The sequence below is a fragment of the Chiloscyllium punctatum genome, chromosome 29, assembly GCF_047496795.1.
Source record: "Chiloscyllium punctatum isolate Juve2018m chromosome 29, sChiPun1.3, whole genome shotgun sequence".
Lineage (NCBI taxonomy): Eukaryota > Metazoa > Chordata > Chondrichthyes > Orectolobiformes > Hemiscylliidae > Chiloscyllium > Chiloscyllium punctatum.
The window spans coordinates 59,577,123-59,600,327 of record NC_092767.1 but is presented as its reverse complement, the minus strand read 5'-3'; the positions used below and the strand labels follow the sequence as shown (position 1 = coordinate 59,600,327).

General features: G+C 42.3%; 1 protein-coding gene across 3 annotated transcripts in view; it reads right to left on the bottom strand.

Annotated features, from left to right (window-relative positions):
• The window catches only part of LOC140454446 (mitogen-activated protein kinase-binding protein 1-like), a 181,230-nt gene that overhangs the window by 112,721 nt on the left and 45,304 nt on the right, over window positions 1–23,205 (bottom strand). For all 3 annotated transcript variants that reach the window (XM_072549189.1, XM_072549190.1, XM_072549191.1), the window contains exons 5-10: window positions 17,789–17,959; window positions 16,929–17,066; window positions 13,129–13,311; window positions 12,836–12,996; window positions 12,158–12,347; window positions 5,329–5,478 (exon numbers count right to left, since the gene is read on the bottom strand). In XM_072549189.1, the coding sequence (XP_072405290.1) occupies window positions 5,329–5,478; window positions 12,158–12,347; window positions 12,836–12,996; window positions 13,129–13,311; window positions 16,929–17,066; window positions 17,789–17,959 (993 nt within the window). The remainder of the gene's footprint in view (window positions 1–5,328; window positions 5,479–12,157; window positions 12,348–12,835; window positions 12,997–13,128; window positions 13,312–16,928; window positions 17,067–17,788; window positions 17,960–23,205) is intronic.

Sequence of the window (23,205 nt, the reverse complement as noted above, 5' to 3'; positions counted from 1 at the left end):
ATGTTAGCACATTGCCTCTAACACCATGAGCATGTTGTGCAGCACCTTGTCAAAGATCTTCTTGAAGTCCAGGTAGATAACACCCATTGACTCCCCTTGGTCTTACCTGCTTGTTACTTCCTCAAAGAATTCTAGCAGATTTATCAGGCATGATCTCCCCTTGATGAAACCATGTTGACTTTGCCTTACTTTACCACATACTTCCAAATATTCAGAAATCTCATCCTTCGCAATGGATTCCAGGATCTTACCCACGACTGAGGTTAGGTGAATCAGTCTATAATTTTTCATGTTCTGCTTTACTCCTTTTTAAACAGGGTGTCACATTAGCGATTTTCCAGCCCTCTGGGACTCTCGCTAATTCCAACAATTCCTGTAAGATCACCACTAACGCCTCCCCTCTCTTCAGCTATCTCCCTTAGACTCTGGGGTATAATCCATCTGCTCTAGGTGATTTATCCACCTTCAGGCCATTCAGTTTTTCTAGCACCTTCTCCTTGGTGATGGCCACCATACTCAGCTCTGCCCTCTCATTCTTGAATTTTTGGGATATTACTTGCGTCTTTCACCGTGAAGACTGACATGTAGTAATTATTCAGTTCCTCAGCCATTTCCACACTACTGTCTCTCCAGCGACATTTTGCAGTGGCCCAATGCCCACTGTTGCCCTTTGTATATTTAAAGAAACTCTTTCAGTCTCCCTTTATTTTACTGGCTAGTGTACTGTCATATTTAATCTTCTCCCTCTTTTTTTTGCTGTTCTCTGTTAATCTTTGTGAGCTTCCCAAGCCTCTGGTTTCCCAATGCCCTTTGCTACTTTATAATGCTTTCTCTTTTGCTTTTATGCTGTCCCTGACTTCCCTAGTCAGCCACGGTTGCCTCATCCTCTCTATACCATGCTTCTTTTTCCATCGGGATGAATCTCTGCTGTGTGGCCTGAATTACTCTCAGAAACTGTTCCACTGTTTTTCCTGCTCAGCCTTTCTCCAAGTCAATTCTACCCAGCTCCTCCCTCATGCCTCTGTAGTTGCTTTTATTCAGCTATAATACTGTTATCTCTGATTCTACCTTCTCCCTCTCAAATTGTAGAGTAAATTCAACCATATTATGTTCATTGCTTACTAAGGGTTTCTTCACCTTAAGCTTCCGGATTATGTCTGCCTCATTGCACAACACTAAATCCAGTATTGCCCGGTCCCTCGGAGGCTCCACCACAAGCTGCTCCAAAAAGCCATCCCATAGACATTCCACAAATTCCTTTTCTTGCAATCCATTACTGATTTTCCCAGTCCACCTGCACATGGAAATCCCCAATGGTCACTGTTAATTTGTCTTCCCTACACACCCCAACTCCTGACAACTACTTGGAAGCCTGTACTTAACTCCAACTACTGCTTTTTGACCTTTGCGGTTCTTCACTTCTACCTACACAGGTTCTACACCATCTGACCCTACTTCGTTTCTTACTAGTAAGACAACCCCACCCCTTCTGCCCATCTGCCTATCTTTAATTCACCGTTCTTGTATTCCAGTCCTCTCAAAATGAATGTTAGCATCGCATTTGCCTTCCTAACTACCAACTTAACTTATATGTTAACCTTGAGAGAATCATGAACCAGAACACACAAGGCCCTTTGTGCTTCAGATTTCTGAAGCCCTTCCAGATTTACAAAACCAACCAGTGAAATTAAGGATGGCATCAAATCAAAACAGGGTGGAGAGCATGGCACAGATTACTGGAAAGCCAGAGGACTGCTGAAGTTTTAAAAACCAACAAAATCACTCAAAAAAAAGAGGAAATAAAATTGGAGGGTAAACTCGCCAGTAGTACTCAGACAGGCAACAGGAGCTTCTTTAAACTGAACATAGGTCACTTTGAGCAGGAAGCTGGGGAAATAATAATGGGGAACTAGAAATGGCAGTACAGTTGAATAAATATTTTTCACCAGTATTCACAGTAGAATACATTAAAGGAATACCAAATTATCAAAGTACATAATGGAGAGGAAGAAAACAATAATTACTATTAGAGGAAACGCACTCTCAAAACCAATGTCTAAAATTCAATAGATCCCTTGACCTGACGGGATGCATCTTCAGATATTAAAGGAAGTAGCTACAAAGGTAGTGGAAGTAATCTTCCCGGAATCTTTACATTCTGGAAAAGTTCCAGAGGACTGGAAAATTGGCACTTCAACAAGCTTATCAAAAAGAGGATGGAGAAATAAATAGGTTGTTATGGGTCTGGCAACATAATGCCTGCTATTTGTGAAAATGTTAGTCTATTAAAAGGATGTACAAGCAGAGAATCTATAAATAGAGAATGTAATCAAGCAAAGATAGCATGGCTTCATGAAGGGGAAATTATGCCTGACAAATTTATAAGGATTTCTTGAATTGGTAAGCAGGATAGATGAAGGGGAATCTGTAGTTGTGATATATCTGGACTTCCAGAGATGTTTGTTGGAAGTACTGAACATAACGCTCATGGTGCTGAAGGTAGTATAACAGCATGAATTGACTAATAGAAAACAAATGTTGGACAAGGGGGAATTTTCAGGACGACAACCATAAATAGTGAAATGTCACAGGAATCAGTACTCTGGCCACAATTATTTATATTACATGTTATGACTTGGCAATAGTACTTCTCTCATCTAAGATTGCAGATGAGGAAAATTGGTGGGAAGGCAATAGGTAAGGATGACAGCGTCAGCAGAGGAATACAGACTCATTATGTGAGTGGATCAAAAATTAGCTGATTGACTACATTGTGAGAAAACCTGCATCTTTGCAGGAAAAATAGAGGATCAGAATATTCTTTAAAAAAAGAAAGACTGCAGAAATCTGCAACTTGATGTGTTTTGGGAGTCCTCATGCATAAATTAGAAAAAATAAGTATCCAAGTTCAGTATGCAATAAGGCAGGCAAATAGAATGTTGGCCTATATCTCAAAAGGGACTGTAAATGGTAAATCTTACTAAATCTATTCAAGGCACCAGTTAGATCACATTGAGATTAAATGAACAGTTTTGTCCTTTTATCAAAAAGATAGATATACAGGTAATGAAGGCAGTCCATGAAAGGTTCACTAGATTGATTCCAGTAATGGAGGCATGGTCATTTGAGGAAAAGTTGAGCAGGTTGGGCCTGCACTCACTGCAGCTTAGAAAAATGAGATGCAACCTCATTGAAACATACAAGATTCTTAGCTGGCTTGATAGGGCGGATGTAGAGAGGTTATTTCCCCTTTCGGGACAGTCTAAGAGTACAGTGCATAATCTCACAATAAAGGGTTGCCAAGTTAGGATACAGAGGAGGAATTTCTTCTTTCAGAGGGTAATAAATCAGTTTTGAGGAAGGGCCACTCGACACGAAATGTTAACTCTGGTTTCTCTCCACAGATGCTGCTAGACCTGGTGAGCTTTTCTAGCAATTTCTGTTTTTATTTGTGTCTGTAATAAATCTGCATTTTTTTACTGCAGGAGCTTATGACTGTGTTGTTAAGCACATTCAAGATAAGCCAGACAGATTTCTAAATCAGGGTAAGGGAATTAAGAGTTTCGGGCAATAGGCAGAAAGTAAAACTGGAAATTGAGAACAGCTATGATCTCATCGATTGGCAAAGACTCAATGGGCCAAATGGACTAATCCTGCTCCTATATCATATGCTCCACATAATAGATACCTCCTATTGTACCACACTGTTGGTGTTAATAAGCAGCATGACACAAGGGGACTCATCCTTGCTGCTCTTCTGAATTATCGGGCATGCTGGCTCAGTGATTAGCACTGCTTACTCTCAGCATCAGGGACCCAGGTTCGATTCCAGCCTCGGGCGACTGTCTGTGTGGAGTTTGCATATTCTGCATGGGTTTGCTCTGATTTTTTCCCACAGTCCAAAGATGTGCAGGTCAGGTGAATTGGCCATGCTAAATTACCCATAATGTTAGGTGCATTAGTCAGAGGGAAATGGGTCTGGGTGGGTTACTCTTCAGAGGGTTGGTGTGGACTTGTTGGGTTGAAGGGCCCCGTTTCCACACTGTAGGGAATCTAATCTAATCTTGAGCAGAATTAAGGTCTCCCTCTCTCTGACCCGATTCACCTCACCATGGTGCTGCTGGGGTAGGATCCATTATACCACATTACACAAGAATGAAAATGCGTATGCGTAAATAAATATCTTAATCATGAAAAAAAAATTAGTCCTTCGACAAAGTTGACTGTATTACAACATGGCAATGACCCCTTTTGTTAATTAAACCAAACACCCAGAAAAGTTCACCTTGCCTCGTAATCTGTTAAAATATGAGTGACAGAGAACTCTCAAATTAACTGTTTAAAGGAAATAATATTGAATTGTTTTAACTCTAAAAGTGAACATCAATCAACAACTGTTCACAACTTTAAGCCCCCTTTCTCTTAACTGCTTATTGTCTGTCTCTAACTCTATCACAATATGCTATTCCAATAAGACACTTATTAAAATTACATCAACTTAATTTCAAAAATACATAGCCACTGACGTCTTTGGGGCCTTCCTCCTTCCGGTTAAAGATCTCCCTGGTCGTCGTCTTTATTTTTTACTGTGAATATGTTTCAAATGTACAGGTACCTTTGACAGAGTGTGTTTACTAATTGCTTGGGTCTATCTTGATGGCAATTGCTCTCTGCAATTTTCAAAATATCTGCATTTTTAAATCCCCAATATCGGATTGTCTCATTGGTTCGATGTTGGCAAAACAATAAATTCAAACCAGCATGGGTTTTAGATTAGATTAGATTAGATTATTTACAGTGTGGAAACAGGCCCTTTGGCCCAACAAGTCCACACCGCTCCGCCGAAGCACAACCCACCCATACCCCTACATTTACCCCTTATCTAACACTATGGGCAATTTAGCATGGCCAATTCATCTAATCTGCACATCTTTGGACTGTGGGAGGAAACCGGAGCACCCGGAGGAAACCCACGCAGACACGGGGAGAACGTGCAAACTCCACACAATCAGTCGCCTGAGGCGGGAATTGAACCCAGGTCTCTGGTGCTGTGAGGCAGCAGTGATTTAAACTGACTGATAAATTCGAATTGTTGTCAAAACAGCAAACAAAACTCAAGTACCCATTTCACAGCTGAATGTTACATATTTTCAATTTGTACACTCCCAGAGTACACTCTGGGACTGCCATCTAGTTGTATACACAGGTGCGTGTAAATGTCAGTTAAGAACAACATTCACTCTCTCTTAAAAGGTACAGTACATGCCTTCAACTTCATAACAACTGCGTGGAGATTAGGATGTGTAATGGCAGGGGGATAGCTCTTACCATACTATAAATATTCTTGTTGAACGAAGTGAACTGAAATCCAGAGGCTGCATCAACATTCCATAATCTTATGGTATTATCCGATGAGCAAGTTAGGAAAGACGCAGAGGGCTGCCAAGCTTGACTACTATTTTCCAATTCTGGATAAACCTGAAAAGTTAATTTTAAAAAAAATAATACAACATTAACACTTTATCCAACAATAGAATACTGCAACTTATAGTGTGCACAATTTAAGCACGTTATGAACAAACTTAAGCAGCTATCATGGATGGTTTACTTGATGGAAGTTAACAACCCAACAAGAGAGGGGTTGCATATATGCTTGACCACTTTTTGTTTGAGTTGGGGGGGGGGTGGAGGTGTTTGTTGATGGTGGTTGTTGCGGGGAAACTCTACTTACAATCCCTACTGTGCGGAAGCAGGCCATTTAGCCATCAAATCCACATCAACCCACCAAAGCGCATCCCACCCAGATCCATGTCCGCACCCTCTCCCTGTAACCCTGCACTTCCCAGGGAAATCCACGTAGTCTGCACTTCTTTGGACTGTGGAAGGAAATAGGAATGCCCAGAGGAAACCCACACAGACATAGGGAGAAGTGCAAAGGCCGCACAGACAAATTAGTCATCAGAGGGTGGAATCGGGTCCCTGGTGCAATGAGACTGCAGTGCTAACCACTGAGCTACCATGCCGCAAAATGAACTTGCACATGGTTTCAAAATGTGATCTTTCTTCCTCAAGCAAAATTATATTTGGACATTTCAAATTTGTTGGGGGTACTGAAGGACAAAGAATAATCACATTGAGTCCTGCCACTTTCCGAAATATGGATCCAAATATCTGGGAGTCTCTCTCACATGCTCTTCAAATTTATGTAAAATTGTTTGGACCACTGATAAAAGCAGCAACCTCAACTAAAAGCCAGGGAGAAATGGATTAGAAACTCTCACCACTTAGTAAAGGCTACAACAATTAATTATGCAATAAGCTCACGGAGTTTGAAGACCTTCCTCTGTTTTTTTAGATGATACTTAGAATGATTTCAGAAGGGCACTTGAAGTAAACTTGCAGGCCTACAGGTTTAGAATTGGAGAGTATGACTGACAGCCAGCATGGGTTCCATGAGCCGAACAACCTCCTCCCTTCATATCACAACTCTGCAATACAGGCTCTTCAGGTTAGTCGTATGACTGCTTTGGGGGCAGCACTACTGCTTCACAGCAACAGGGACCAGTGTTCAATTCCACCCTCAGACACCTGTCTGTGTGGAGTTCGCACATTCTCCCCATGTCTGCGTGGGTTTCTGCCGGGTGCTCTGTTTACCTCCCATAGTCCATTGGTATGCAAGTTAGGTGGATTGGTTAGATCTCTCCACTCTTCAGGCACTCTGCCTTGTATTCCTGATGAAGGGCTTTTGCCCGAAACGCTGATTTTCCTGCTCCTCGGATGCTGCCTGAACTGCTGTGCTTTTCCAGCACCACTCTAATCCAGAATCTGGTTTCTAGCATCTGCAGTCACTGTTTTTACCTTGTAAATTACCCAATGTTCAGGAATGTGTAGGCTAGAGGCGTTAGCTATGGGAAATGCAGGATATTAGGAAGAAGGTAGGGGATGGGTCTGAGTGGGATACTCTGTGGAAGGTCAGTGTGGACCCGTTGGGCCATATGTCTTGTTTTCACATTTTTGGGATTCAATGGATTCTGTGTTCCACACTGCACGCAATCCCCCAGCTTTAAACCAGATGCCCACATTTAACTAAAGGCCAAATTCAAGCACATATAGGAGCATATAGGAGCAGTGTCGAAGTAAAAGAGAACCCGGGAGACTACAGCAAAGGTAATACAGTTTGTTTTAAAATTGCTTACCTGTAGCGGGCAGCGGTGTTTTTTTTTCCCCCTCTCTCCACAGAAAGAGCGGGAGCTGCAGAGGAAGTGACAGCGAGCAGAGGGGCAGCCGGGACGGAAAAGTGAGTATATAAGTCCGGAAGGCTGCTTTTTCTTTTAAGGTAAGGATTTTTTTATTTCTTTACTGGGGACTAGTTAAAAAATTTACTTCGTGTTTTTTTTTTGTGTGTATACATCAAGTCCTTACGTAGGGTAAAAAAAAACTATAGCAGAGAGGTATCAGAAGGTATTCTAACTCATACTTGTACTAAGTAAGTAATTAACTAACTAAGCAGAGATGGCTGGGCAGGTGATGTGCTGTTGCTGTATGATGTGGGAGCTGGCTGATCCCATTGTGAACGGCAGTGACCACATCTGCAGCAAGTGTTGGTTGCTGGAAGAACTCCGGATCAGAGTTGATGATCTGGAATCTGAGCTTCAAACACTGCGGCATATCCGGGAGGGGGAGAGTTACCTGGACGCTTTGTTTCAGGAGGCAGTCACACCTGGGAGATTAATTAATTCCCACTCAGCTAGTGATCAGGCACAAAAGAGTGTGACTGTAAGTGAGGCAGGTAGGGGGACCCAGAGTTCAGGAGTGGAGGAGCCTCAGCCCTTGACCTTGTCCAACAGGTACGAGATTCTTGCTCCCTGTTCGGATGAGGAAAAGGGCTCTGGACAGGATGAGCCAACTGACCAAGGCACCATGGTGCAGAAGGCCATTCAAGAGGGGGGAGCTAATAGACAGGTAGTGGTTATAGGGGATTCTATAATTAGGGGGACAGATAGTATCCTTTGCAAGCCGGATCGGGAGTCTCGCATGGTGTGTTGCCTGCCCGGTGCCAGGGTGCGAGACATCTCTGACCGGCTTGAAAGGATATTGGAGCGGGAGGGGGAGGATCCAGTTGTTGTGGTCCACGTTGGTACCAACAACATAGGCAAGACTAGGGTGGAGGACCTGTTTGGGCATTACGAAGCACTAGGCAGGAAATTGAAGCACAGGTCCTCAAGGGTCATAATCTCCGGATTACTGCCCGAGCCACGTGCCAATTGGCATAGGGACAAGAAAATTAGGCAAGTAAACACGTGGCTAAGGGATTGGTGTGGGAAAGAGGGATTCCACTTCATGGGGCACTGGCATCAGTTTTGGAACAGGGGGGATCTGTACCGTTGGGACGGTCTCCACCTGAACCGATCAGGTACCAATGTTCTGGCGAAGAGGATAAATAGGGTGGTCAGTAGGACTTTAAACTTCTGAGTTGGGGGGAAGGGAAAGTGAAAGCAACAGGGAGTATGGAGGTAAATGGAAAGATAAGCAGCAGGATAGCATGTTTCCAGGCGGATTTAAAATTGAGGCAGACTGAGAATGCAGAAAAAAGCAAGGATAACTTAGGACATATGACTTACAACATCTCTAATAAGGAAGTTAGCATTAAGGCACTTTACCTGAATGCTCGTAGCATTCATAACAAAGCCGATGAATTAATGGCACAGATAATAGTGAATGATTATGATGTAGTAGGCATCACAGAGACTTGGTTACAGGGGGGTCAGGACTGGCAGTTAAACCTCCATGGTTTTTCGACTTATCGAAAAGACAGAGAGGTGGGCAGAGGGGGTGGGGTTGCCTTGTTAGTTAAGAACAAAATTAAATCTATGGTATTGAATGACATAGCGTCGGATGATGTGGAGTCTGTGTGGGTGGAATTGAGGAACCACAAAGGCAAAAAAACCATAATTGGAGTTGTGTACAGACCTCCTAACAGTGGTCAGGACCAGGGACGCAACATGTACCGGGAAATAGAGAAGGCATGTCAGAAAGGCAAGGTTACATTGATCATGGGTGACTTCAATATGCAGGTGGACTGGGTAAATAATGTTGCTAGAGGATCTAAAGAAAGGGAATTCATGGAATGCTTACAGGATGGCTTTTTGGAACAGCTAGTCATGGAGCCCACAAGAGAGCAGGCTATTCTGGACCTAGTGCTTTGCAATGAACCAGACTCTATAAAAGATCTTAAAGTAAGGGAACCCTTAGGAAGTAGCGACCATAATATGGTAGAGTTCAGTCTGGAGTTTGAAAGGGAGAAGGTGAAATCTGATGTAATGGTGTTACAGTTGAATAAAGGTAATTATGAGGGCATGAGAGAGGAACTGACTAAAATAGACTGGAAGCAGAGGCTAACCGGGAAGACACTAGAGCAAAAATGGCAGGAGTTTGTAGGTATAATTGAGGACACTGTACAGAGGTTCATTCCCAAGAAAAGAAAGATTAACCGGGGAGGGATTAGACAACCTTGGCTGACAAAGGAAGTCAGGAAATGTATTAAAGAAAAAGAGAGATCCTATAAAGTGGCTAAGAACAGTGGGAAATCAGAAGATTGGGAAGGATACAAAAGCAAACAGAGGATAACAAAGAGTGTAATAAGAAATGAGAGGATCAAATATGAAGGTAGGCTAGCCAGTAATATTAGAAATAATAGTAAAAGTTTCTTTCAGTACATAAGAAACAAACGACAGGCAAAAGTAGACATTGGGCCACTTCAAACTGATGCAGGGAGCCTAGTGATGGGAGATAAGGAAATAGCAGGAGAACTTAACAAGTACTTTGCGTCAGTTTTCACAGTGGAAGACAGGAGTAATATCCCAAAAATTAAAGGGTGTCACGGGGCTGAGTTGAGTATGGTTGCCATTACGAAAGAGATAGTGCTAGAAAAGTTAAAAAGTCTTAAAATTGATAAATCTCCTGGCCCCGATGGGATACACCCTAGAGTTCTGAGAGAGGTTGCTGAGGAAATAGCAGAGGCATTGGTTGAGATCTTTCAAGAGTCACTGGAGTCAGGAAAGGTCCCGGACGATTGGAAGATGGCTGTAGTAACCCCCTTGTTCAAGAAAGGATCAAGGCAAAAGATGGAAAATTATAGGCCAATCAGCTTAACCTCGGTTGTTGGTAAAATTCTAGAATCCATCATTAAGGATGAGGTTTCTAAATTCTTGGAAGAGCAGAGTCTGATTAGAACAAGTCAACATGGATTTAGTAAAGGGAGGTCATGCCTGACAAACCTGTTGGAATTTTTTGAAGAGGTAACAAGTAGGTTAGACCAGGGGAACCCAGTGGATGTGGTCTATCTGGACTTTCAAAAGGCCTTTGATAAGGTGCCACACGGGAGACTGCTGAGCAAGGTGAGGGCCCATGGTGTTCGAGGTGAGCTGCTGGGATGGATTGAGGATTGGCTATCTAACAGAAGGCAGAGAGTTGGGATAAAAGGTTCTTTTTCAGAATGGCAGCCGGTGACGAGCGATGTCCCGCAGGGTTCGGTGCTGGGGCCACAGCTGTTCGCATTATATATTAATGATTTGGATGAGGGAACCGGGGGCATTCTAGCGAAGTTTGCCGACGATACAAAGTTAGGTAGACAGGCAGGTAGTACTGAGGAAGTGGGGAGGCTACAGAAGGATCTAGACAGGTTGGGAGAGTGGTCCAGGAAATGGCTGATGGAATTTAACGTGAGCAAGTGCGAGGTCTTGCACTTTGGCAAAAAGAATATAGGAATGGACTACTTTCTAAATGGTGAGAAACTTAATAAAGCCAAAGCACAAAGGGATCTGGGAGTGCTAGTCGAGGATTCTCTAAAGGTAAACATGCAGGTTGAGTCTGTGATTAAGAAAGCGAATGCAATGTTGTCTCTTATCTCAAGAGGGTTGGAATATAAAAGCAGAGATGTACTACTAAGACTTTATAAAGCTCTGGTTAGGCCCCATTTGGAGTACTGTGTCCAGTTTTGGTCCCCACACCTCAGGAAGGACATACTGGCACTGGAACGTGTCCAGCGGAGATTCACACGGATGATCCCTGGAATGACAGGTCTAGCATATGAGGAACGGCTGAGGATACTGGGATTGTATTCGTTGGAGTTTAGAAGATTAAGGGGAGATCTAATAGAGACGTACAAAATAATACATGGCTTTGAAAAGGTGGATGCTAGAAAATTGTTTCTGTTAGGCGAGGAGACTAGGACCCGTGGACACAGCCTTAGAATTAGAGGGGGTCATTTCAGAACGGAAATGCGGAGACATTTCTTCAGCCAGAGAGTGGTGGGCCTGTGGAATTCATTGCCACGGAGTGCAGTGGAAGCCGGGATGCTAAATGTCTTCAAGGCCGAGATTGATAGGTTCTTGTTGTCTAGAGGAATTAAGGGCTACGGGGAGAACGCTGGCAAGTGGAGCTGAAATGCGCATCAGCCATGATTGAATGGCGGAGTGGACTCGATGGGCCGAATGGCCTTACTTCCACTCCTATGTCTTATGGTCTTATGGTCTTAAGATCCTCCTGTATGGTTGTAAACTAGACAGCTGGCAGCAAGATTGGGAGCAGGCAGCCCAGGATGACTGACAGAGAGAACGAGAGAGGCAGCCTCAGGCAGTGGTAGTAGTAGGAATAGGCAATCTGAGGCGGCAAGAGCAGGCCATCTGGGGCAGGAGTGGTGTGAGGTCTAGCCCGGAGCAGGGAAGGTCAAACCTGTGAAGAGTGATAGCCCAGCAGGGCCAGGTGTTTATGGACTGCGGTGTTGACATGCTTTCCTTTTGTTGGGCAGGGGATCCCTTTTCTGCAAACTCAAACTGTACAGAAAAATAATTTTAACAAGTGCTCCAAAAATTGTCTTCACATTTTTTTTGTTCATAGTTTTCAAAAATCTTACATCAGATATAAGTTGGCATGTACTTCTTTAAAGCATTTTTTTTTTGTTGGAACGTTGGGACACTGATTTGCACAGCTGAGATAGTGACTTGCAAGAGTTGAAACTGAGCAGCTAATTTATCAGCTCTGTACAAAATCCAAAGTACCAGCAATATTTTTAATTAACCATTTTAAATGCACAAGAATGAGCAAATCATTTGATATATAATTCTCATTTTAAAACAAAAAAAAAGTGTTAACATACCTCTACGCTCCACACACTGGAACTATGATACAATGCAGAGTAAACCTTCCCAAATTTCTTAACGTCTTTTGTGTCCCAGACATACAGGCTATGATCACTATATACACATGACAACCACCGATTGGAAGGGTCAAAGGCCACAGCAATAGTGTCAGGATACAGGGCATCTGTCTTCTTGCAGACTAAATGGCTGAGGATACAATCATATTAGAAATCATTCAGTTTACTTCTTACAGCCAAGCTCCAAGACATTGATAATTTTTTTTAAAACCTCATTCACAGGATGAGGATGTCACCAGCTAGGCAGCATTTACCCATCCCTAATTGTCCAGAGGTCAGTTAAGAATCATCCACATTGTTATGAGTCAGGAGTCATTGGTAAGCAAGATGTGGTTAGGATGTCAGTTTACTTTTCTAAAAAGGACATTAGTGAACGAGATGGGTTTTTCAGACAACCGACAATGGATTCATGATCATCATTAAATTCTTAATTCCAGATATTTATTGAATTCAAATTCCACCATCTGCTGTGGTGGGGTTCAAACCTGGATCCCCAGAACGTTACTGGGTCTCTGAATTAACATTCCAGCGATAACACCACTCGGGTATCGCCTCGTGGTATTATTGATAATACCATCGAGAATAAAAAGTAACTGCAGAAATAAATTTTCTTTTTACCTTGGCTCAATTCCTGCAGCCACATCCACACCGAGATAGTGAGGTTTGGGCAGATTGGTGACAAACTGGAGGTTAACAGGGTTAAATAACTTCAACGTTCCATTGGCACAGCCACAAAAAATGAAGTCTTCAGTCGCAGAAATGCAGTTCGCTGCTGAAGTCTCAAAGAAAAAAAAAAGAAAACGATACTTTAAAATATTTTAAAAAACATGGCATTGTTCTGCATTCAGTCTACACTAAAAATCAAAAATTAGGCATCCATTTAGTTAACACCAACAGAAATACAACAGTACCTTCAAATCCAACCACTTATCAAGTAGCCTTTTCCCATTGAACTGGCAGAGAAGGCCAGAGCTGGTAATACAGAAGATGCTTCCTGCCATCTTGCCTTTACCACATGCCACTCCAGAGAAAATGTTGTTGTGCAACTCACCCAGCAATGCAGACCTTCCTATTAAGGGCACAGTAATATTTGCCTAGATTTGGGAAAACAGATATTTGGTTTAGAAATGAGCAGTGTGGTGAAAAATTACTCAAGGAAACTGTTAAGCTCTCAAAATGGACTACTCTGATGATGCTTTACTGAAGAAACATGTTATTCAAGAAAGTCAGTTTACTTCCTGCTACTCAAAACAAAAAGGACTGGTTTTCTTTCTTCCTTGGTTATATTTGACTCAAAAATTTGTAGAGGCAATGTTTTAAGAAAATAAAGCAAATGCCAATTCTTATTTTCCAAATTGCATCGGCGTCTGGTGCAGGATTTGCTTAAATTTGCATGATTTAGTTGTACATTGTAAGCAAGATTTAAACTATATTTTTTTATAAGTTACAACTTCAATATGTGAGGCTCAAGACACAAACAGACGAGTTTAAAAATTTACAGTTGTAAGAATCTGATCATTCCAAGCTTCAGCGAACCATAAAATCCACAGGTCTCTCAACTTCCCATGGATAAACCCTTCATCGGTTTCAAACAAATTATTATCTTGGATGATGAGATTGGCATGAGTACATAGGATGACCAACTAATTAACAACAAGTCAGATGTTGGGGTGGGGGGTGTTTGGCACAGAGAGATTGAATATGCAAACGAATTTCAAAGAGTGCAAGAATAATACGGAGTTATAGTGGAGGAATTTAACTGTACATGTTAACTGGGATTGTTTTAGTGTGCAATGTAGGAAGAAAGGAACAAATTTCTTAAATTGCATCCAGAAGAATTTTTTTATAGCAGTACAGGTAGACTATGCTTTATCCTGCACCTTGGATGCTGCCTGACCTGCTGCACTTTTCCAGCACCACTCTAATCCAGATTCTGATCTGCAGCACCTGCAGTCCTCACTTTTGCCTATCTACTGATTCTACTCTCATGGTCACATCCCCACAAAAATATTAGAAGATTTATCAACACGACTTCCATTTAGTGAATCTATGCTGATGAGGACAGATTGCATCACTACTTTCCAAATGCTCAGTTATTACATCCTTAATGACTCACTCCAGCATATTCCCCACCACCGATATCAGAATAACTAGCCTATAATTCCCACTTTCCTGTCTCCACCCTTTTAAAAAAAAAGTCCACTGGAACTCTTCTAGAGTTTACAGAATACTGAAAAATGATCATTAATGCATCCACTATTTCTAGGGCCACTTCCTTAAGTATTATGGGATGCAGACAATCAGGCTCTGGGGATGTATTGGGTTTTAATCCCATCAATTTCCCCAATACCATTTCCTGACTAATAAGGATTTCCTTCAGTTCCTCCTTCATGCTTGACCCTCTGTCCCCTAGCATTTCCTGAAGATTATTTGTGTCCTCCTTAGTGAAGACAAATCCAAAGTATTTGTTCAACTGGTCAGCTAACTCTTTGTTGTCCATTACGAACTCCTCTGATTTTAACTGCAAGGGACGTACATTTGTCTTCATCACTCTTTTACTCTTCACATATCTGTAGAAGGTTTTGTAAACAGTTTTAAAAGAGGTTTTGACAGAACTAAAGGCAAAAAAAAACCCTTTTTATCCAAACAGTGGTGAGAGTCTAGAATGCACTGTATGGTAGTTGACAAGGGATGCTTCTCAATTTTAAAATAAGTACTTAGATGAACATTTGAAGTGTCATAACAGTCAAGGCTTTGGGCCTAGTGCTAGAAAGTGGGACTAGTGCAGAGAATAGTACATTTTTGACAGTGCAGATCAACTGACCAAAGAGTCTCTTCTGAACTGTGTGATTCTATGATATCTGACTGAATCAAGGAATAACCAAGACTTTTCCACATGAAAACACTTGATGTGGTCTACATGGACTTTAGAGGCTTCTGGTAAGACCTTTGATGGCAGAATGGCCAAGAAAATATGACATACTGGCAAATAGGCAAAGGGTGGTTTGTTAATGGAAGTCTGTTTAAATAGGGACGCTTCAGGACTGGGTGCTCCCTTGCTGATAATGGAGAACATTAACAAATTGGACTTAAATATCAGGGATACAAAGAAGAAGTTTGCAGATGACAAAAATTGAAAGAACGGTAAACATTGAAGATAGCTGCGGGCTATAGGAGGGTGGCAACAGATAGTCAGCTGGCAGAGCAGTGACGCATGGAATTCAACAGAGCGAGAGTGAGCACCAAGCCCTAGGGGAGGACTAACAAGGCAAAGGATATGCTCAATGATAGGACTGCAAAGTACTTAAGGTCAGGGAGACTTTGGTGTGCACATCTACAAATCCTTGAAGGTAGCAGGGCAGGTGGATAAGATGGTATTTGGGATAGTTGCCTTTATTAGCAGGAGGCACAGAATGCAAAAATTAAGATGATATGCTGGAGCTACATAAAACATTGGTTAGAACACAGTTGGAGTATGAGTGTAGTTCTGGGCAACACATAATAGGAAGGATGTGATTATACCAGAGACAGTACAGGGGAAATTTACTACAATGCTGCTTGGGCTGGAGGATAAGATACATGAGGAAAGACTGGATCGGAACATAGGAAGAAGTGTGGACCATTCAGCCCCTCAAGCCAGTCTGCCATTCTGTGAAATCAATGGTAATCTGTGGTTCAACCCAAAACTCTGCCTACATTTGATAAATCTTTCTTAATCTGTCTTAGATTTAAACTAACAACCGTTCCAGCATCAACAGCTATTTGTGGAAGTATATTCCAAACATCTACCACCCTGTGTGTCAAAGTGCTTCTTAATATCTCTCCTGAATGGTCTGGCCCTGATTCTCAGACTGTGCTCCCTACTTCTAGAATCCCCACCCAGTGGAAACAGTTATCATTATTGACTCTGTCTTGTCCTATTATTATATCGAAGATTGCGATTGAATCATCCCATAACTTTCTAAATTCTACAGAAAGGTCTCATTTGTATAATCAGCCATCAGAACTTAACCTCTGTTGTCCTAGTAGCATTGTTATAAACCTATGTTGTACTTCCTCCAAACGCCCAAAATATCCTTCCTAAGGTGAAGTGCCCAGATCACCTCAGGGTACTCCAAGTCTGATCCAGTCAGAGATTTGTACAGCCTGAGGTTGTTTTCCTTAGAGCAGTGAAGATTGAGGAAGACCTGATAGAGGTATAAGAGATTATGATGGGCATAGATAGAAATCGGATGTTCCTATCCACCCTATCAGTAGACAGATCAGTTAGCAGGAGCACAGATTTAAGGTAGAAGGCTAAGACAACAGAATGATGGAGAATTATTCACCCAGAGGATGGAGAGATTCTGGAACTCACTGCTTGAAAAGGTGGTTGAGTTAAAAACTCTTGTCATATTTATGCAGTATTTAGATATTCAGCTTCATTGCCATAGCCTCCAAAGCTCTGAGCCAAGAACTTAACAAAAAGGATCAATACAGTAAAATCCCTGTTGACCTATGATGTGACAGGCTGAATAGCTTCCTTCTCTACCATAAATGTCCATGAGTACCTAGTGATTATTTCACATCTTAAATTGCTGTACTAATCTCAAAAGGAAACTTATTTTCTTGCACCAATACAATTGGTCCTAGATTGAAGCATTCATTCCTGTCAAACCATTTTGAACTAAGCTTGAAATAATTATTTCTGACACAGGAAGAATGTACATACCTTGCAGGCTTTGGATTCATTTAAATACCAAAACTTGACATGCCTGTTGCCGGTTGTAACAAAGAAACTGCTGTCTTCAGAGAAGGAAACAGCTGTAACTTTACTGGAAACTTTATTAGATGCCACAATGGAGTTTTTCTGTCAAAACAAGTACAAGTACATTTCTGTGAGCATCATGTTATGATCTCAGCTGATGTTATTGCTGGACAAATCAGATCCTAGACTGAAACCTAGATTACATTTTCTTTTAACAAAAAAAAGGTATCTCACAAACATAAGGACAATGCTGCAGATTTTGTCTTAACATTAAATAGAAATGCATTAGTAAGATGAAAACATAAAACAGAATAAATCAATCTCTCTGTACCACAAATTCAAAAGAATTTTTAAACAAACAGTAAAATATAAAATGACCCAACCACAAAACACTTGTTTATAAATTCAGAAAACCTACACCCTGAGAGCAGTATAAAGATCGAGGAAAGAATGTAAATCTCACATTAGGCTCTGCCACTTAACTGTAGCAGAGCGGTACAATGCTCCAGAGGGACTAGGTTGAGGAAAAGTTTTACATATGCAAGGTAATTCATAAAATAAGGAAAACATCAGCAACAGAAGTATTTTGGTAGCTGCAGACCTGCATTGTTACTATTATTATTCAATAATATATTGTCTTTCATAAATGGCACATAACTTCTAGAATTCCAAACATAGTTAACAGGCACGTGGATCTTCATATTTTCTATGTGGTTTAAACTTTATGATGTGAACTTCTGACACACCTTGTGCCCATGTTGAATTACATTTGGCACAGAATGCAAAAGTCAAAAATGCACCACAGTCTATGTTTGAACTCTTACCTTCCAATCCCAAACATTCACAAGTTTATCATGCTGGTAGCCCACCGATACAATATACTTCAGGTTGGGAGAAAAAGATACACATGACACTCCATACTTGTGGCACTGTAATTCAGCCACTTGCACTTTGTCAGACACATCCCAGACACGCACAGCAGGCATATGTCCACTCTGTTTAAAAAAAAAGACATACATAAAACATACAGCAGGGATCAACAAAATTTATTTCAGAACTCTAACCACACAGTGCATAGAACTGTACAGCACAGTAACCGGCCCTTTGGTCCACAACGTCGTGCTGAACATGACGTCAAACTAAACCAACGCCTTCTGCCTGACTTGGTCCATATCCCTCCATTCCTCAAATATTCATGTGCTTATCTAGAAGTCCCTTAAACACCCCTATTGTATCTGGCTCCATCACCACCCCTGGCAGTACATTTCACACTCCAAACACACACTGCATAGGAAATTTGCCCCTCACATCTCCGATGAACTTTCCCTCTCACACCTTAAATGCATGCCCTCATTTTACACATTTCAACTCTGGGGAAAAGAATTTGGACCATCAACCATATGTATATCGTAATTTCATAGACTTCTATTATGTCTCTCCTCAGCCTCTGCCACTCCAGAGAAGACAGCCCAAACTTTTCTAGCCTCTCCTTATAGCTCATAGTTTCTGTTTTCAGAGGGTAACTAAAGAAGAAGTACTTGCAGAACACAACGTTGTGGTTCGCCATTCCCAGAAACAGCGATCTTCTGCGGGACACATGCAGAACACAAGAAACTGTCTTTCACGGGCCTTTTTTGTACACATCATTCAGATTATAAAAACTGCTGCACCTGTTCTTCTGAGAGAGACGGCGTGATCAAGTCCCACGGTTAGGGTCAAAATCATGCTGCCCCTCTCAAACGTTTTTCATTTAATTTAATCAATTTGATGACTTTCTTCTAAATTTGAATTTTATTAATTTTACTACAACAAATTGGTGCTGCGAGCAGGGTCCTGTTCACGGACCCGGGTAGGTTGGCCACCCCTGGGGAGTCGGGGCAGGATATCGGACAAAAGTAGGTCAAACTACAGAAGTTGTTGGATCTGGTAAGAGTGAATGAGAGTGTGTTTGTTGTGTGGCCTCTGAGTTGAGTCATGCTCAGATGCCAGTGTGATTACCTCAGGCAGGAACAAAGGCCTAGATTAAATAAGCGGGATACGGGGAAGCGATCACTCCCTAAAATAGGTACCGCTGGACTCAGATATGAACAATTCTGGGCAAGACATGGCCAGTGGGAAAACACTCAGCAGTCGTGGCAGGTGAGGAAACGCGATCGACTGACAGAGGATCTGAGAGTATAAACCTATCATTGTTACGGCAAGTCAGGGAGATCAATGGGACTCCCGGGGTCTCGTTAACCAATATATGATAGACAGACATTCACTCATTAGATAGATAAGAAAGAGTGACTGGGATCTGTCTCAGATCTTAGATCAACAGTGAAATTGGCTGATGGGCGAAAAGAAAGATATGACCAAGAAAACAGATGTTCTTTTGGTCCATCGATTAGCTGGCCTCATAGGTCAGACTTTGGAATCCACAAAGAAATGGACCAAAGAAAAACAAATACTTCAATCACGACTAAGGGAACTGGGGGAAAAAAAAAATCAGTTCCTGGAGGATATTCAGTGGAGCCCGTTGCCACTTTATAATACCCAGGAGAACCTGGTCACATTGCCTGAACTGTCAGACGACTCTCCTGAGGAAATTAACTCAGAGTGGGGAAGGAGCTAACGCGAACACAAAATATAAGCCAGTTACACCAGGTGAATTGCAACAGATCTTAGCTTCCCTGGATTGCTTACAGCCTCGCAGTCATAATGCAAAGTTTTGGGCAGAATTAGATACCATCTGGTGGGCCACCGACCACATTTAAAGGGACCAACTGGTCCAGGCTGTATTTCCTCCGGACAAGTGGCATCTAATATCTAACATAGCCGGTGCCGCATAGCAACAAAGTCAAGATTATAGGAGAGGCACCCCCATTAAAGGAGATATAGAAGATCAGCAGGAGCCCTCCAGCAGATTTAAGGCCGAAATCCAGCGTGTTTTGGAGCAAGACGACTCCTATGCTAAACGAAAAGGGAGTTAGTGTCAGCACCGGGACTGGAATTACCAGATGCTACTAAAAACTTCTACATTTACTGCAACAAAGAGGGAGGTTTTTACTCGGCAGTAATAACCCAGCTCCATGGCAAAAAACAGCGACCTATAGGGTACTAATTTATTGCTGAAAGACCTGTAGTAAATGGCTTGCCCAGATGTATAGCTGTTTTAGACTGGGCTGTGTGGTCTGTCAGCCTGGGTATATAGTCAGGGAATATAGTCTTGCATTCCAGACATCCTCATAGGAATGTTAAATATGGGAAAATTACACACAGTTTCTAACATGAGAAAGGCAAAATGGGAGGCTGTTCTTTTGCCACCAGCCAAATCCGTTACTGTTGTACAAGATACCTGAGAAAACCCAGCGAAAGGGATGTTTGGTGATGGTGAACCAAATGTGTGGGAATGTGGACGATGAAGTAGAGGAAAATAGGATAAAGGACGTATTCATAGAGGCACCAGATGAGACCCTGTTTGTGGATGGCTCACGGAAATATGTAGACGGTTTGCCACAACGAGATGGGCAGTAGTGAACGTGGAACTACGAGTTGCCTGATCATGGAGAATAGAGGGAGGCCTGTCAGCCTAGGTGACTGAGTTAGTGGCCCTTACCCAGGCCTTCACAGAGGAGAGAGAGTGAAGAGGGTTAACATTTACGCTGATAGCATTTGGACGAGCGGGCAGGGTGGGGAAGCACCTCTGTCAAGCATGGGCAATTACTAAAAACCTTACTGGAGGCCAGCGAGCTCCCATCGGAGGCTGAAGTGTTGAAGGTCAAGGCCCACCAGAGGGAACCAGATAGGTCCCATTTAAATCTTGCTCCTCTCACCTCAAACCTATGTCCTCTAGCCTGGACTCCCATACCCAGGGAAGAGACCTTTGTCTATTTACCTTTTCCATGCCCCTCATGATTTCATAAGCCTCTATATAGTCACCCCTCGGCCTCTGAAACTCCAGTGAAAACAGCCCCAACCTATTCAGCCTCTCCCCATAGCTCAAACCCTCCAATGCCGACAACATCTTTGTTAATCTTATCTGGATTTAAACTCCATTCGCCATAACACCGCTCATATCTGCAACTGCTCTATATCCTGCTGTAACCATTGACACCTTCTATACTAGCCACGAATCCTCCGATCTTTGTATCGCCTGCAAACTTACTGACCCACCCATTACATTATATATGTGCCCCCCAATATATGGATCCCTGCAGACCACCACTAGTCACTGACCTCCAGCCTGAAAGACACCCTTCCACCCCTTCTCTTTGCCCTCTGTGGACAAGCTAATTCTGAATCAAAGCTGCCAAGTCACCTTAATCTTCTGGCTAAACATACCATGAGGGAGACTTGTTGAAAATCCACGTAGACAACATCTACTGCTCTACCCTCATCGATCGCCTTTGACACCTCCTCAAAAAATTAAATCACGTTAATAAGACATTACTTGCCCCACACAGAGTCATGCTGACATTCCCTAATTTGGCCATGTTCTTCCAAATGCATGTAAATCCTCTCCCTAAGAATTCTCTACAATAGTGTCCCATCCAACTATGTGAAACTCACCAGTCTATAGTTTCCTGCATTATCTCGAATTCCCTTCTTGAACAGAGGAACATTAGCTTCTTGCCAGTCCTCCATGACCTCATTAGTGGCTAGCAAGGATACAAAAAACTTGGTCAAGGCCCCAGCAATCTCCTGTCTTGCCTCTGCCCATAACCTGGGGTAGATACCATTGGGTCCCATTACCCACCTTAATGCTCTTCATTAGACCCAACACCATTTCTTTCTTGATTTCAAACTACCCGAGCCTATTAGCATGCTCCACTCTAATCTCGCTATCCTCCATATCCTTCTCCAGGATGAACACCGATGCAAAAATACTCATTCAGGATCTCATGCACATGTTTGCCTCCAAACACAAGTTCCCTCCTTTATTCAGGAGTGGTCATACCTTCGCCTTAGTTATCCTCTTGTTTTTAATGTATCTGTAGAATGCCTTGTGATATTCTTAAATCCTACTTGCTTAAACGCTAATTGCCTAATTCAGTTCTTTCCTGCTTTATTTATATTGCTCATGGGCTTTGTCTGATTTTAGCTTCCTAAACCATGCATGTTTTCTTCCCTTTTTGACTAAATTCACAAGCTCCCTCATTATCCAAGAATCCCTTATTTTGCCATCCATGTCCTTCTTCCCTACTGAAGCATGCCTGTGCTCAACTCTCATATTGGTACCTTCCCACAAGGTCCTGACTTATCCTTATACATCATCTTCTTAAAACTTAAGGAGTTGTGATCACTTTTTTCAAAATGCCCTGCAACTGAAAAGTCAGTCACCAGCCATCATAAGGTCCAGTATGGTCCCTCCTCTAATTGGATCATCTGCATAATGTTTCAAGTAAGCCTCTTGCTCGAAGTTGTCCCAGTCAATACTGGAGAAGTTAGTCACCCACTATGACAACTTTGTTGTTATTGCATTTTTCCATATTCTGCCCACATATTTGTTTCTCAAAGTCTCAGTGGTTGTTGAAGGGCTGATAATATAATCCTATCAGGAGTAACTGCACCTATTTTATTTTTGATCTCTACCCATATGGCCTCAGTGGATAAGCCCTCCAGTACGATCTCTCTGACTGATGTGACATTCTCAGATTAGAAATGCAACTCCTCCTCCTTTAACCTTTCTCTCTCGCCTAAAACAACAAAGCCCCTCTCTCAACCAAATCTCTGTAATGGCTGCAACATCATAATTCCATGTACTGATCAAGGCTCTAAGCTCATCTGCCTTACTCCTTTGCATTGAAATAAGCACATTAGTACCATCATGTTCTTTTACCCATCTCTGTCCATCCTTCCTTTCAGGCTTACTGGTCCTAACATCTATCTTCCCCTCGATTCCTCCACTTGCTGACCTGCTGCTTTGGTCACCACTCCCGCTCCCAAATAGCACTAGCGAACTTCCCTGTGAAGATATTGTTTCATCTCCAGTTTAGATGCAACCCGTGCCTCTCATACAGGTCACCACTGCCACAGAACAATGCACCACAGAAATAGGCCCTTCAGCCCTCCTCTTCTATATTAAAACTGCCTTCACTAATAGGATCTGTATCCCTCTATTTCCTTCTTATCCATGTATTCATTTAGATGCTTTTGAAAGCTGCTGTTATCTCTTTTTCCACCATCTCCTCTGGCAGTGCAGTAAAGGTCCGAGTTATCCAAGAACCTGAAACTCCTGTACCAACTCTTTAGCCACGCA